Below are 14,991 nucleotides of genomic sequence, written 5' to 3'. Positions count from 1 at the left end.
TTTTTTATAATTTCTCCTTTACAGGATGTAACAAAAATAGTGTGGATCTGCTTTAGAGCATATTACGTATCGTCGTCTGAGTAGAAAAAAGTAAAAGAAAATATTTTTGTAACGATTTTTTTTTTCTTTTTTACTAAATTAGATACCAGTAAAAGCTGACAATCTTGAATAATTGACAGGCCGATATCGTCCGGCGAACTGGTAATCAGTGGGATCCATTAGGGATTTTTTTGTCGCAAAAAAATATTTCTTCTACTTTTTCCTAATCACTATTTTTGTTATATCCTGTATACCTTACACGTCCTACTCAAAGTGTGAATTATTTATTTTAAGATTATTAATGTTATGTTTACCCAGGTATGGCTGTTGTATTTATAAATGTTGGTAAGTATTTCATGTCACTATATGATGTTACTATAATTTTGTATTAAATAAATAAATATTATAGGACATTATTACACAAATTGACTAAGTCCCACAGTAAGCTCAATAAGGCTTGTGTTGAGGGTACTTAGACAACGATATATATAATATATAAATATTTATAAATACTTAAATACATAGAAAACACCCATGACTCAGGAACAAATATCCATGCTCATCACACGAATAAATGCCCTTACCAGGATTTGAACCCGGGACCATCAGCTTCGTAGGCAGGGTCACTACCCACTAGGCCAAACCGGTCGTCGAAATAATGTACAGTTTGTCAAAGGGCTTTCTAAATTCAAAAATTCTGCAAAGGCTCTTTTACAGGTCAATACACGTGACATTGTGACGACCGGTTTGGCCTAGTGGGTAGTGACCCTGCCTACGAAGCTGATGGTCCCGGGTTCAAATCCTGGTAAGGGCATTTATTCGTGTGATGAGCATGGATATTTGTTCCTGAGTCATGGGTGTTTTCTATGTATTTAAGTATTTATAAATATTTATATATTATATATATCGTTGTCTAAGTACCCTCAACACAAGCCTTATTGAGCTTACTGTGGGACTTAGTCAATTTGTGTAATAATGTCCTATAATATTTATTTATTTAATACAAAATTATAGTAACATCATATAGTGACATGAAATACTTACCAACATTTATAAATACAACAGCCATACCTGGGTAAACATAACATTAATAATCTTAAAATAAATAATTCACACTTTGAGTAGGACGTGTAAGGTATACAGGATATAACAAAAATAGTGATTAGGAAAAAGTAGAAGAAATATTTTTTTGCGACAAAAAAATCCCTAATGGATCCCACTGATTACCAGTTCGCCGGACGATATCGGCCTGTCAATTATTCAAGATTGTCAGCTTTTACTGGTATCTAATTTAGTAAAAAAGAAAAAAAAAATCGTTACAAAAATATTTTCTTTTACTTTTTTCTACTCAGACGACGATACGTAATATGCTCTAAAGCAGATCCACACTATTTTTGTTACATCCTGTAAAGGAGAAATTATAAAAAATAAATTATACTATATAATTACTAATTCTCATATACGTCAGACATCTTCACGCCGCTCCCCGGATAGCCTGGAGAGAGTTATTAGGAGGGGCAAAGTGGAAGGCACCAGACCTCAGGGCCCTCCTCCTAGATGGCGTGCTCAAATCACTGCACCTATGCAATTAAAACTACACGAGGATATGCGCTTGGCGAGGAATAGAAGCCTATGGAGGAACCTGGTCTTCAACAGAAGGACATGATGTCACGATCCTCAGCATTGAGGGATCGACTGAAAAAATCCTCAATTTATTTAATTTGTATCAAGCAAACGACAATATACATTGTTAAATTAAATTAATAATGGAAAAATGTCCGCTTTGGACAAGGTTCGAACCTGCGCCCTTTCGTGACACAGATCCAATCACTTAACCAAATGACTTATCAAAGCTTACCAGAAACGCGCGATTTTTTCATTACTCAATAGGGAATATTACGCCAAACTCTGCGTAGGGGGCGCCACTACCACAATCCATCACAATCAGAGGGTCTACCGCGAAACAAGAAAATCGAACTTTCGTTATCTAACCTCTCTATCACTCTTGCATATTCGACCGATAAAGACGCAGATAACTTAATTTCGATTTTCGCGTTTCCTAGCAGGCCCTTTGTAAACAAACCGCCTTGATGCATCAATGTCATATTTCATTATCTGTGAAAACTTGTCAAAAAACAGTATAAGTTACTCTATGGTTTACGAAAAGTGCTAGGCTAGTGCTTCACTCTGGCGGCAGAACATTGCAGTAATACTCCTTATTGATATTAAATGAAATTAACATAAGTCTTCAAAGTTCTCCATATCCATTTATCTGTAGAATTGTATTTTTCCATGCTTCAGTCCACTCCATTATTGATTTTTTCATTCATTTAATAATTGAAAAGATGGAATATGAAGGTAAGAAGACCTTGACATAATTCTACTAACCTAACAACCTAACACAACTTGGTTTCCTTAATTGTGCTTGTAATATACAGTAGCCATCAGATATATCGGAGCAGCGGAGGTGCTCAAAAATATCTAAACACTCTAGCGCTTTGACAAACATTCTATCTCTTCTTCGCCAAGAACCGGTCTGGCCTAGTGGGTAGTGACCTTGCCTATGAAGCTGATAGTTCCGGGTCCAACCTGGTAAGGGCATTTATTTGTGTGATGAACACAGATATTTGTTCCTGAGTCATAGGTGTTTTCTATGTATTTAAGTATTTATATTATTATTATTTTTTATTTTTTTTTATGTTTCAAATTTGTAAAATAATGTAAATGTTAGTTTAAAATGTGTACCTAGAGTACCTACTTTGACGATCTCATTATGTGTGCATATTTTTGTTTGTATTAATGAAAATTGTGTATTGCTATTGAGAAATAAATAAATCTGAATCTATAAATATTTATATATTATATATATCGTTGTCTGAGTACCCACAACACAAGCCTTATTGAGCTTACTGTGGGACTTAGTCAATTTGGGTAATAATGTCCTATCATATTTATTATATTATTATTTATTAAGTATAACCACTTTTAACAACTACATTTTGTAAACATACTACACGTTTTCCTTGACATTGACTAATGTAAACACGATATAAACGCGCAGATAACATCTTTTCGCCGGAATTATTATTGAACTTGACCTGAATCACACCTGAATGATAAAACAAATGCGGGATTCATGTTACTATGGCTACCTAACATTGATTGAGCTTTGGAGGGCCTGATAAAAAATGAATGAAAAACATTGCACCCGGGTACGTCCTTAAACTACGTCCACAAAAGAGGTATGGGCATTGTGAATGTCATATCGCTTTGTGTGGTAGGACACAGCACTGTCATTCCAGATCTAGAGCAGAGCCCAACTGGGGAAGTACCTCCACATTACAGAAAACCGCAGCCAAATAACACTAGACCCTACTCATAGTGTTGTGTTGCTGCCGGTGAGTAAGGTTGCCAGAGTTAGGGTCGGCAACGCGCACGTAACTCCTTTGGAGTTGCAGGTGTACATAGGCTACGGAGACTGCTTACTATCAGGCGGGCTTATGCTTGTTTGCCACCGAGAATAAAAAAAAATGTCGAGTAACTATGGACTCGTACAAATTTGTTAGTAGACTTACGTTTCTAATGTTAGTACCTAATTAATTATTCTCTACCTATTTTTAAGTCATCACACTGTGTATACACTGCTGGAAACATGCATTTCGCAGCAGTGTCTCAAACGGGCAGTCAAGTCTATCCGCTACCAGACTCAGGATAGGGTTGGGGCTGGCTCGCACCCGGCGCACCAGGGATGTGCATCGTTTGCACATAGTCGTATAGAAGCAGTCCCCGCGCGCTCCTACGAACATCCCTGAAGCGCTGCAGAAACGAGGCAGCCCCATCAGCCCATCACACCCGAACGCCTTATGTCGAGACAAGGATTAAAAATGATCAGTTGATTGGTACTGACATAAACTAGCGAGCCGCCCCGATTTCACACAAGTAAACATTAACAAATTATACACTTAAACCTTCCGTAAGAATCACTCTATTGATAGGTGAAAACCGCGTGAAAATCCGTTCAGTAGTTGTTGAGTTTATCGCGATCACAGACAGACGCGGCGGCGGATTTTGTTTTTAACCGACTTCAATTTTATAGAAGGAGTCTCTGTATTCGGTTGTGGACTTGTGGCTATAATGTGTAATGATAATGATATAATAAGTTCATATCACTACGCAACAAGCCGTGCAAATATAACCGCTGTAATGAATATCACGTGACTGGAAAGTCTCACTTTTTACATCAATATAATTTAAATCGAAATGAAAAATTCAGGGCAGAAAAGAAAAGTGATTTTTTTCCTTCGAATTCTATGATTATTCTTTAAATTTCTCGTGAAAGACATCTGATATTCACACAATAAGCTAAAGCCTGACCAGTAATATATGATCACGCGCCATATTGCGGAATTATTTTGAACTAAATTTTTCATACTACACTGAACTGTCACCCTAATCACCCTATACATGAGAATAACAGCGCCCTTTTGACAATGATCATATATTTCTGATCGGGCTTTACTTTTGAACAACTTTTTTTTTACAAAACTTAAGCAACCTCTACAAAGTCCACAAACCTCATTTATAGATCGTGTCCTTCACGAAGACGCATGCCTTGACTCGTATTTTCATGTCATTAAAGGTTAGATTTTACAAATGTGCGCGTCATCGTGGATGACACGAACTATAACAATTTCCTTCCTTCTAACATGCAGAAATGTCAGAATGTATCAAGGGTTTGTTAGATTTGACCAGAGTAAAGTAAGTATTGGATTTGACAGACATTTATGAACAACGTCATTAGCCTACAGAGTAAACAATGTAGTAACAGATTTAACTCCAAAATCGCGAAAAAAGTTATGTCGATTAAAGAACGTCGATATTTGATCATTCGATTTTATTTGCGATTTTTGTGGATTGGCCCAATTGAAAGGTTCAGGATGATCTAGACATTTGCCTCACACAATATGGCTAAGGGTAAATATAATAGCATATGTATGTTCAAACATCGTATTTATTCAAGCAGGTACAGAATACAGAGTATTTATGTAAATATATATCGCTACAATAGTTACTTGAGTGAAAGGTGACAATAAAACATTTTCTTGAAACATACCCGTATAAGTAGAACACACGCACCTGCATTAAATACATCTATAAATTAATGTAATAAACATTAAATGGGATCATTAGAAATATATTTATTAGGCTTTATGTGTGAAAACATAACAGATATATTTCTAACTAACCGTAAATTAAAATACATGTTGTTTTTGCGAGTTTTACTGTGTGAGATGCCGCTAGACAGCTGTGATTTTAAATGTGAGCAAATAATGTTTAGAGTCTGTGCGGAAAGAGAAGAGTTGTGGAATGTATGGGGCCCAATACATTTCACGACTCTTCTCTTTCCGAACAGACTCTAGTATTTATTATTTAAACCTACAAGTAAGTTTCTATTTCAAATTTGAGTATATATTCAAAAAAACTGATAAAGCGGGCTTCGTGGAATCTGCATATTGATCAGCAATTTGACCGCCTTTCATCCGCTTGCTTCGCCCTGGGCAGATTTCGTCCCAGTCTAAATATCAATAATGTCAAGTAAACTTATTACGGCTACTTTCATTCAATACTAACATACGCTATCGACCTATGGGGCGACGCTGCGGACCGACTGAGGCCATTAAAACTCCAAAAACGAGCAAGTCGGTGCATATCTGGGGTCCTATGGGATCATCCAGCACAAGAACTGTTTAAATAAACAGGAATTCTCACCAAACCGTGTTTATATATCTTCGAAGTGGCTAAATACGTAAGACGTAACCTAACGCAATTACGATGCCTTTTACGAGACCTACCACTGTACCAAGTGAGTAAAACTATGTATTTAAAAAAACAACTGGTTCGCTAACTTAGTCTTGTCTCTCAAACTAAATTATAAGACTTAGCTAAAAGAACAATGTACCTGACATGTAAAATTTTATTTTATCAATAAAGTATTAAATTGAAAGCTATATATATTTGGTCTCGAAATGTTTCATGGTTTGGCTGTCAAATCGGCAGTATATGATCGAGCTTTACGCATTTGATTGAGGTAGCTGCCATACAGGGTAAAATTTGGAATGCCCCCTATACTTATAGGACCCGGGTAAGTCCTTAAACGACGCCCAAAAGAGAGGTATGGGCACTGTGAATGTCATCTCGCTTTGTGTGGTAGGACACAGCACAGCGGATGCCATTCCAAATCCAGACCAGAGCCCAACTTGGGAAGTACCTCCACGTTACAGAAAACTGTAGCCAAATAACACCAGACCCTACTCATAGTGCTATGGTCCTCGGTGAGTAAGGTTGCCAGAGCTCAACGAGGGTGCGGAGTGTTAGGGTCCGCAACGCGTATGTAACACTAGAGTTGCAGGCGTCCATTGGCAACAGAGACTGCATCAAGCGGCCCGTATGCGTGTTTGCCCCCGATGTAGTATAAAAAATACATATAGTTATCAAAACCATACCTCGGTCTACATTGGTCGTAATAACAAACTACATGGTCTCACAATGTCACACACCTTCACTTGTGTCAACAGCTTGTTTTGAACCATTCGATACGTCATGACGCAACGTATTTACGCAATTCGTCCATTGTTCTGACTGTACCATCGACAGAATGTACAATTTTGAACCTTAACTCAATTAAATAGGGTCCAACGGACAATATTGTTGCTCTATGAAGCGCTGTGAAATCTTTAAGGATTGTTCGATCCGTACCACTCAATCATACGATCCGTACCACTCAATCAAAAGCGGGCCTAGCAAAGATGACAATAGTTGATAGAAAATACCAATGGGAACTTAAATAATGTATGGAAATCGCGTGACTTCGTAGCATCTGTCATGCCGAGACATTTTTAGGATTTCGTAACTCAAAAGGAAAAAACGGAACCCTTATAGGATCACTTTGTTGTCCGTCCGTCCGACTGTCTGTCTGTCTGCCTTTATCTCCGGAACGCGTTGAGGTATCGGGTTGAAATTATAACCATATACTCAAGTCTATAGTCCCTTGAAGCTGTGAGAAAATCAGATTTCTAAGTTAACGTAAAAAGTAAGATACGGCCGATTACGACGCAAAAAACTTATATTTCGACACTCTCAATGGAATCAAAATGTTTAGGGTACTTCCCGATGACCTAGAACCATGAAATTTAGCAAGTAATATCGTCTTATTACTTGCTAAATTTCATTGTTCTAAAATTTGAAAAAAAAAAAGTTAAATTTGTACGGAACCCCTTGTCCGGTTTTTTTCTTTTCGTTTTTCGTTTGTCAATGCAGGTCATCTTGATTAGGCTACGCGTGCAGGGGACGCGTAGCCAACATGCCAAAAGTTAACGCTCCGTATCGTAGTCATCTCTCTCTATCACTCTTCCATATTAGTGCGACAGTGACCTTTGCGTTTCGTTCGCTACGGAGCGTTAAAGATTAGCATGTTGGCTACGCAGGCTGGAGTGTCGAGAGGCGTGCCTGCTTTCTACCCATTGGGTGTTGTGCCAACTCGCGGTTATGAATCATTCACATACATGCATACAGCTCTAACGGCTCCAATGGAGGCACGTCAGAGCAGTCCTGTTTGGGGTGTGCGGCGTGCTGGTGAGGTTGTGTCCGATGTGTGAAAAACGCCGCACACGCCAGCTAAGATACCGGTCGCCTTCACCGCGACCCCGAAACCTGGCCCCGCCAAACGGTATCACCAGGCTAGGGGTCGTGGGGCTGGGTAACGATCGGTAGCGAATAGCTGGCCTACACCAGCCACACACACCGTCCCCCAAAAGACGGCCAACCCGCGACAGCCGCCGCAGCCGAAAGGCGGAAGCGGCCCCTCATAACCCCCTGACGGGAGGTATCGAACGACATCCAGTCCAGTCCTGTTTGGGGCTCCACTCCGATCGACGAAGACACGCCGGCGACAGACACTGAGCGGCTCCCAGGAGAACTCAGGTCCGTAGAGTCGTTACTCCCTGCCACAAACTGCCCATTATTATCATCTTAGTACCTGGGCGACCGAGCTTTGCTCGGTTATAACTTATAACTATTTATTGTACTATGGTGGTGCATAGGTGATAATCTTAACTACATTTTTTCACTAAATTAAACTTGTCTAAAACAATAAAAATTAAAAAAATATATATTTAAACTTGAACATATTAAAAAAAATAAAAGTTAGTCACCGGGCGAGATTCGAACCCGTAACACTTGTTTCTAGCCATCCGCGTCTTAATCCGCTGGACCAGACGGACAGTGGCCAGCAACACGAAATTAGCGACCATATTCTGCGTCGAAAGAAAAACGCATGAAAACTCGAAAACACGCGTTTTCCCAAACATAAGACTAATCTAGATCGATTGTATACCCCCAAAAACCCCCATATACCAGACTTCAGCGAAATCGTTAGAGCCGTTTCCGAGATCACAGAAATATATATCTTATACCTTTAAACGAGCAATTCTTGTATATATATATTTTTTTCCGGGATCTCGGAAACGGCTCTAACGATTTTGCTGAAATTTGGTATATGGGGGTTTTTTGGGGTAAACAATCGATCTAGATTAGTCTTATGTTTTGGAAAACGCGTGTTTTCGAGTTTTCATGCGTTTTTCTTTCGACGCAGAATCTTCTTCCTCGCGTTGTCCCGGCATTTTGCCACGGCTCATGGGAGCCTGGGGTCCGCTTGACTCTTTCGACGCAGAATATGGTCGCTAATTTCGTGTTACCGGCCACTGTCCGTCTGGTCCAGCGGGTTAAGACGCGGACTGCTAAACGAGTGTTACGGGTTCGAATCTCGCCCGGTGACTAACTTTTGTTTTTTTTTTATATGTTCAAGTTTATATATAATTTTTGAATTTTTATTGTTTTAGACAAGTTTAATTTAGTAAAAAAATGTAGTTAAGATTATCACCTATAGACCACCATATTACAATAAATTGTTATAACCGAGCAAAGCTCGGTCGCCCAGGTACTATATATATATATATACAAGAATTGCTCGTTTAAAGGTATAAGATTCAGTTCTCGATGACCTTTTTCTTTCCTTTTCCGAAGCTAAGTATAGATAAAATCTTATTAGGTTCGCAATAACTCGAATAGACCGGCAGACTCACATAAGAAAATAACTTCTTGAAGAAAAGGCAAGGCAAATTAGATCTGACTCGACCTATAAATACAAGAACAACGAATCACTCTGGTTGTTTTCAATATTTTTGTTGTTCAAGGAGCTTGACTATAGTTAATTTAATAATAAATAAATAAAGAATTAAATATTATAGGCAGGTATCGGAACCGGTTTTTTGGAAAAACTTTGAAATAAACATATATTTCGGTTTATTTTATACTCCAAATATAGGACTCGGTTGTGTTCTTAGATAACGACGTTCTCGTATTATGAGATTGCCCAATTAGAAATGAAATAATTAACAAATAAACGAAAAAATACCGTTTTCGTTCCCATACAAAAAATACCGGTTTCCGATCCCTGATTATAGGACAAATTGACTTCCCACGGTAAGCTCAATAAGGCTTGTGTTGTGGGTACTTAAACAACGATACATATAATATATAAATATTTATAAATACTTAAATACATAGAAAACACCTATGACTTGGGAACAGATATTCGTGTTAATCACACAAATAAATGCCCTTACCAGGATTTGATCCCGGGACCATCGGCTTCATAGGCAGGGTCACCCACTAGGCCAGCCAAACAGGTCGTCGCATTATGTACTACTCACTAACCTCTGGTCGTGAATCAGTTCGCGTAAACAGTTGTATTTAAAAACTTTTGACCCCATTTTTAACGCCTTGAATTTCAAGAAACAAACAATTTTTTTTAGAAAAAATATACAGGTTGTCCAGCGGCACGTTTCCTATTTCAAAATGTAAAAAGAAAACTCATTTACTTCGTTATGCATGCACTCGTCCAACTTTTTCCGCATGTTCCGAAATTACTGCAAAACTTACGCCTTGCAGTGTTAAGTGAAAAGCCTGATATGATACACTTTAATAGCATGTGCACGTTGCTGTGCTGGCCAGCGATCCTTGTCACTCATCAATTCGCACGAAATACCCCGCGTCTCCCGCACTTCGCATTCGAACATTTGAATTTGAAATTTGAAATCGGAAATCTGCCGCTGGACATGGTATTACAAATTTCAAGATCTTAATTACCTTCAATTGTTTAGCCTATGCATTGTCTTCTATCAGTATCTACACAATGCGATTGTTTTTTTAAGTGATTGAGTCTATTGAGACACTTGAAACCGAAGAAAAGTTTAACTATTTTACGAATAGAATAGATGTCGATTTAAACTTTCACGATTTTTACACATTAGATATTAATTATAAAACGAGATTTCTCATCGACATGAAATCCAGTTATTAGTTGATGTAAACGGAAACGAATATCGACGGTTGAAAAATTGAATATCGTTAGTGTTGTGTGTCGTCCGAGTGACAACCCTAGTGTGAAAAACGTTAATAAACAAGAAATAGGGCCTATTTCTCGAACGGTATTAGTCTAATATTATTATTGTTGCCAATAACCCATACAACTCGGGGACCAATAATATTAGTCTAATATCATAAGTCCACGAAATGTCAAATCGTATGGGTTACCATGGCAACACGCTAATACGAGTATATTAGACTAATATCGTTTGAGAAATGGGCCCCGTTCGAGAAATAGGCCCCTAGTGCGGGTTCGAAAAACTCACGCGGCTAGACGTAGATGTCAACTTAAGCTAGTCTTTCTCCGAGACCACGGGAACAATGCCGTCCTAGAAACATCGGAGGTACGTATAGACGTGTCCGTGAAATCTGACCAATAGGAATACCGGGGGCCCATTTCTGGAACGGTATTAGTCTAAAATTATTAGTGTGTTGTCATGGTAACCCATACGACTTGACAGTTCGTGGACTAATATTATTAGTCTAATACCGTTCGAGAAATGGGCTCCTGGTGGATAAATCTATCAGACACATATACACGTACAGTATACCTACAGTCGGCTCCAGCTGCAGATATAGTTGACCCCCTGCAAACAAATTTATATGCAAGGGGGGTCAGTTATCTTTGCAGCTTTCTGTACGTATAACTTTAGCTATTATTCGAATACTAGAAAAACAATATTTTCAAAGTAAATACAAAACTGTAGGTAAATATCGTCAACGTTAAAACTGTCTTTTCCGATACCGTGTCATGGCTACCGACCCGTTCAGACAACATTTATCTGAACAATTGTCGACCTTAAACCGTCCCAGTAAGGTTCAAAAATAGCCCAGTTAACTCACTTGACGATAATATCTTTTTTTTTTTTCATATCTAGGGCATGTGCCCAACCGATTATTATTCATGAATGTAGATTGTAGGCTGAATCAGCTATAAATGCTGGAAATATACTTATAAATACAAATACCTACATTAAAACTGGAAAAATTCACAGTCTCGGACAGCTCTCGATCATCCCTCTAGCTGTCCTCGAGCGAAGTCTCAGTACCTCAGTTGGCAGAGTGATGAACTGGTTATCCAGAGTCGCGAGTTCGAGTCCCACCCGCCACAGTGATTTTTTCCACTTTGAATTTATTTCTAAGGGCTCCTCTACACGATGGCCCAGCGTAGGCCAGTCCAAGGGACGCAGCTATGCGGTGAAATGAGATAGCAATATCACTTGCTTCCTCTAACGCATAAATGCGTCCCTAGGACTGGCCTACGCTGGGCCATCGTGTAGAGGAGCCATAATGGCTCCTTTACGCGATGGGCCATCATACTGGCCCACTGTGGCGGGCCAACGTGTAGAGAGGGTATAGTGGTGTCGGGTGACTTTCCGCGCGGCGGGATGGCGATGGGATGGCCACGGTGTCAGTTTTTCGTCTGCACGTCAAAGTAGGCCAGCCATTGGTGCGTAAGCATCTACAAGTGGCCCATTGTGGTGTGCTCTCAACCATCGCATGGCCATCTCGCTGGTCCAGCGTATACAGAAAACATAAGCTTTACACATTTCTGCTTATTACAAAATTAACATTAAGAATAATTGACAAAACGCTTGAAATCATATTTTTATCACATGAAAAGTGTTATTAATAAGCCCGCAGACAAAACGCGAGAAATAAGTAAAAATAAATTAAAGATAATGTTTTATGGGCATTTGTGATAAAATCGGACCCGCATAGAATTATGCAACTCTGTTGAATGCATTCAAGTGGGGTGTGGTTGAGAGACTTATTAATAACGTATTGAAGAACTGGTCATTGGAAATAACTCTGATTTGTGATTTGTTAATTTTATTTTTACCACACCAACTGGTAAAGGGTCTCATGATTGTTCAAAAACTGATGAGAAAGTTGCATTTTGTCCACGTGTGGGGAAAAGTAAACTGATGCAAATGTTGAGTTGTTTCCTTATGTTGGCTGGTAGAATTGACTTCTAAATAATGATTTTGGATGGTAAATATTTAATGACGTTTGATATCTTAGTCAATATTTTCCTCGGGTTGGTATGGTGAAAAATTTTGTGTTTCTCTCAGGGGCAAAATTTGTTTAACCCTCGTGTCTCGATACCCTTGCAACGCTCAAGATTCCATTAAGTGGTTAAGTTTTTGGAATCTTTCACTTGCTCGGGTTTCAATTTGAGCACGAGCGGTTAAACAACAACTTTGCCCCTTGTAAAACGCATAACTATTTTTTCTCTTCTACAGTAGTTCTTTTTGTGTAGTTTATTGTTTGTCTTTATGTTTCATAAATGCTGTTCCTTTTTTTTGTAATGCTAATGTATTTTATTTCATAAACGAACTATACATTTCTATTAACCCTCAATCATATTGAGCAAGGTAAATACGTATGAAAAAAAAGAATGTTCCAAATTCAAAACTGCTAAAATGACTTCGGGTCTTAGGAGGGTTTGGCTACGGATTGAAGAAAACACCCTGCATATTGTATAGGTATTATAATTAATAGCATTAATTTCTTAAATAGGTATGGTTTTTATTCGTTATTTTCACTAATCGCACGTACAACCTTAAGTCTTAACTGCACAAAACAACTATTATTTTAAAGGCATCTAATTGTTTTGTCTCTAATTAATCATTCAGCACGTATACAGCAATATCGGCAAACATAAATACAGAACGTAGATATTTCTAGATTTTCTAGATATTTCATTAAGAGCACGTATTAGATACACGTATTAGAGATACGTGATGAAAGTAATAATTAATTAATTTAATTATATAAATAAAACTAATAGGTATTAAATAAATTACATTTCCACTTGGCTTATTATATGCTACAAATGATGTACAGTTTCTGTACTGCCATATTTTGTCGTCACTGGATTGTCAAACGGCAACGTTTGACTACCAGGGTTAGGTAGAGCATAATGTACCGAGTAGCACAGCGCCATCTAGCAGTCAAGTTCGAAGCACGAATTTTGTCTTACGCCCATATCCTATATACTCAATATTTTTTTAATTTAAACTATCAAAAAGGGGTCTGAATGGAGATAATTATATAGCGTTTATTTTATTGCTTATTGAAAACCACACATTTTTCTTAGGACATTTGATAAATGACAGTTCAACTTATTATTAAATCACCTAGTTTCTTGTCGCGCTTAGATTTCCAGCGGGTTTTGCTTTGAACGTTATTATGGCTGTAATGTCATGAGAAGATCATTTAAGGTTTTTATTTATTACTTTTATTAGGCATTTGCACGCCATCTTTTGTTAGAAAATGTCATAATTCGAAATTATGAGTATCAATGACAGATGAGGTCGTTAAGACAAAACTTTGACTTCACGGCAAGCTGATTTCACATCCGCATACACACACACATATTCAGTTATCGGGTTTTAGACATTCACCGATAAGTCTCGAGTTTGAACGAATGCAAGTGCGTAAATAAAAGGAAATCATCGTGCATAGCACTCGAGATCAAACACAGTCAAAAGGATTTAAAATACTCGCAACAGCGCTTGTTGTAAGACTTATAGGAAACGTGCTTGAACTGTAGAAGGTAAAGGAACCTCTTGATTATTGGCGCAGTGTAAATGTCAAGTTTAAATTTCCGATTTAAGCCACAAGATGGCAGAACCTACAACGCGAAAGGTTCAAACCCAGTCAAAAGGACTTAAAATACTCGCAACAGCGCTTGTTGTAAGACTTATAGGAAACGTGCTTGAACTGTAGAAGGTACAGGAACCTCTTGATTATTGGCGCAGTGTAAATGTCAAGTTTAAATTTCCGATTTAAGCCACAAGATGGCAGAACCTACAACGCGAAAGGTTCAAACCCAGTCAAAAGGACTTAAAATACTCGCAATACCGCTTGTTGTAAGACTTATAGGAAACGTGCTTGAACTGTAGGAGGTACAGGAACCTCTTGATTATTGGCGCAGTGTAAATGTCAAGTTTAAATTTCCGATTTAAGCCACAAGATGGCAGAACTTACAACGCGAAAGGGAGCGTGCGTGCATCTGCTTTGGCGTGAAGTGTCAAGTTTAAGTTTCCGATTTAGGCCACAAGATGGCACAACGCGCACGATCCCTATTGGATTGGCTGTACCCATAACGTAATAATCGTAACGGTAAGTGATATCATGATATGTAATCTCGCATTTAGGTACTTATTACGCCTATTAACGCTATTAACGTTAAGAGGAAATGCTGGCTTTCCGACTATATAAACAATTTGACTGAGAGCGGCAATCGAATGACTTTACGGTCAGTCTAAGGGGCCCACTGATTACCAGTTCGCCGGACGATATCGGCCTGTCAGTTATTCGCAAAAGCTGACAATCGCGAATAACTGCCAGGCTGATATCGTCCGGTCAACTGGTAAAAAAAAAAGGTTTGCCCAAAAATACGTTGACAATAAAATTGGAATAATTTTCTTACTTGACATTAAAGTAGGTAAGGTACAA

At 38.4% G+C, this 14,991-nt stretch overlaps 1 protein-coding gene across 3 annotated transcripts in view; it reads right to left on the bottom strand.

Moving 5' to 3' along the window:
* LOC133517337 (cyclic AMP response element-binding protein A) overlaps positions 1 to 14,991 on the bottom strand; it is a 259,857-nt gene that overhangs the window by 229,358 nt on the left and 15,508 nt on the right. Inside the window, exon 2 of one of the 3 annotated variants that reach the window (XM_061850610.1) lies at positions 1,084 to 1,110. The exons of the other annotated variants lie outside the window; for them this stretch is intronic. Within the exon in view, the coding sequence (XP_061706594.1) occupies positions 1,084 to 1,089 (6 nt within the window). The 5' untranslated portion in view covers positions 1,090 to 1,110. The remainder of the gene's footprint in view (positions 1 to 1,083; positions 1,111 to 14,991) is intronic. 3 annotated transcript variants of the gene reach the window in all.

This window comes from Cydia pomonella, chromosome 4, assembly GCF_033807575.1.
Source record: "Cydia pomonella isolate Wapato2018A chromosome 4, ilCydPomo1, whole genome shotgun sequence".
Lineage (NCBI taxonomy): Eukaryota > Metazoa > Arthropoda > Insecta > Lepidoptera > Tortricidae > Cydia > Cydia pomonella.
This window is presented reverse-complemented; position numbering and strand designations above follow the sequence as displayed.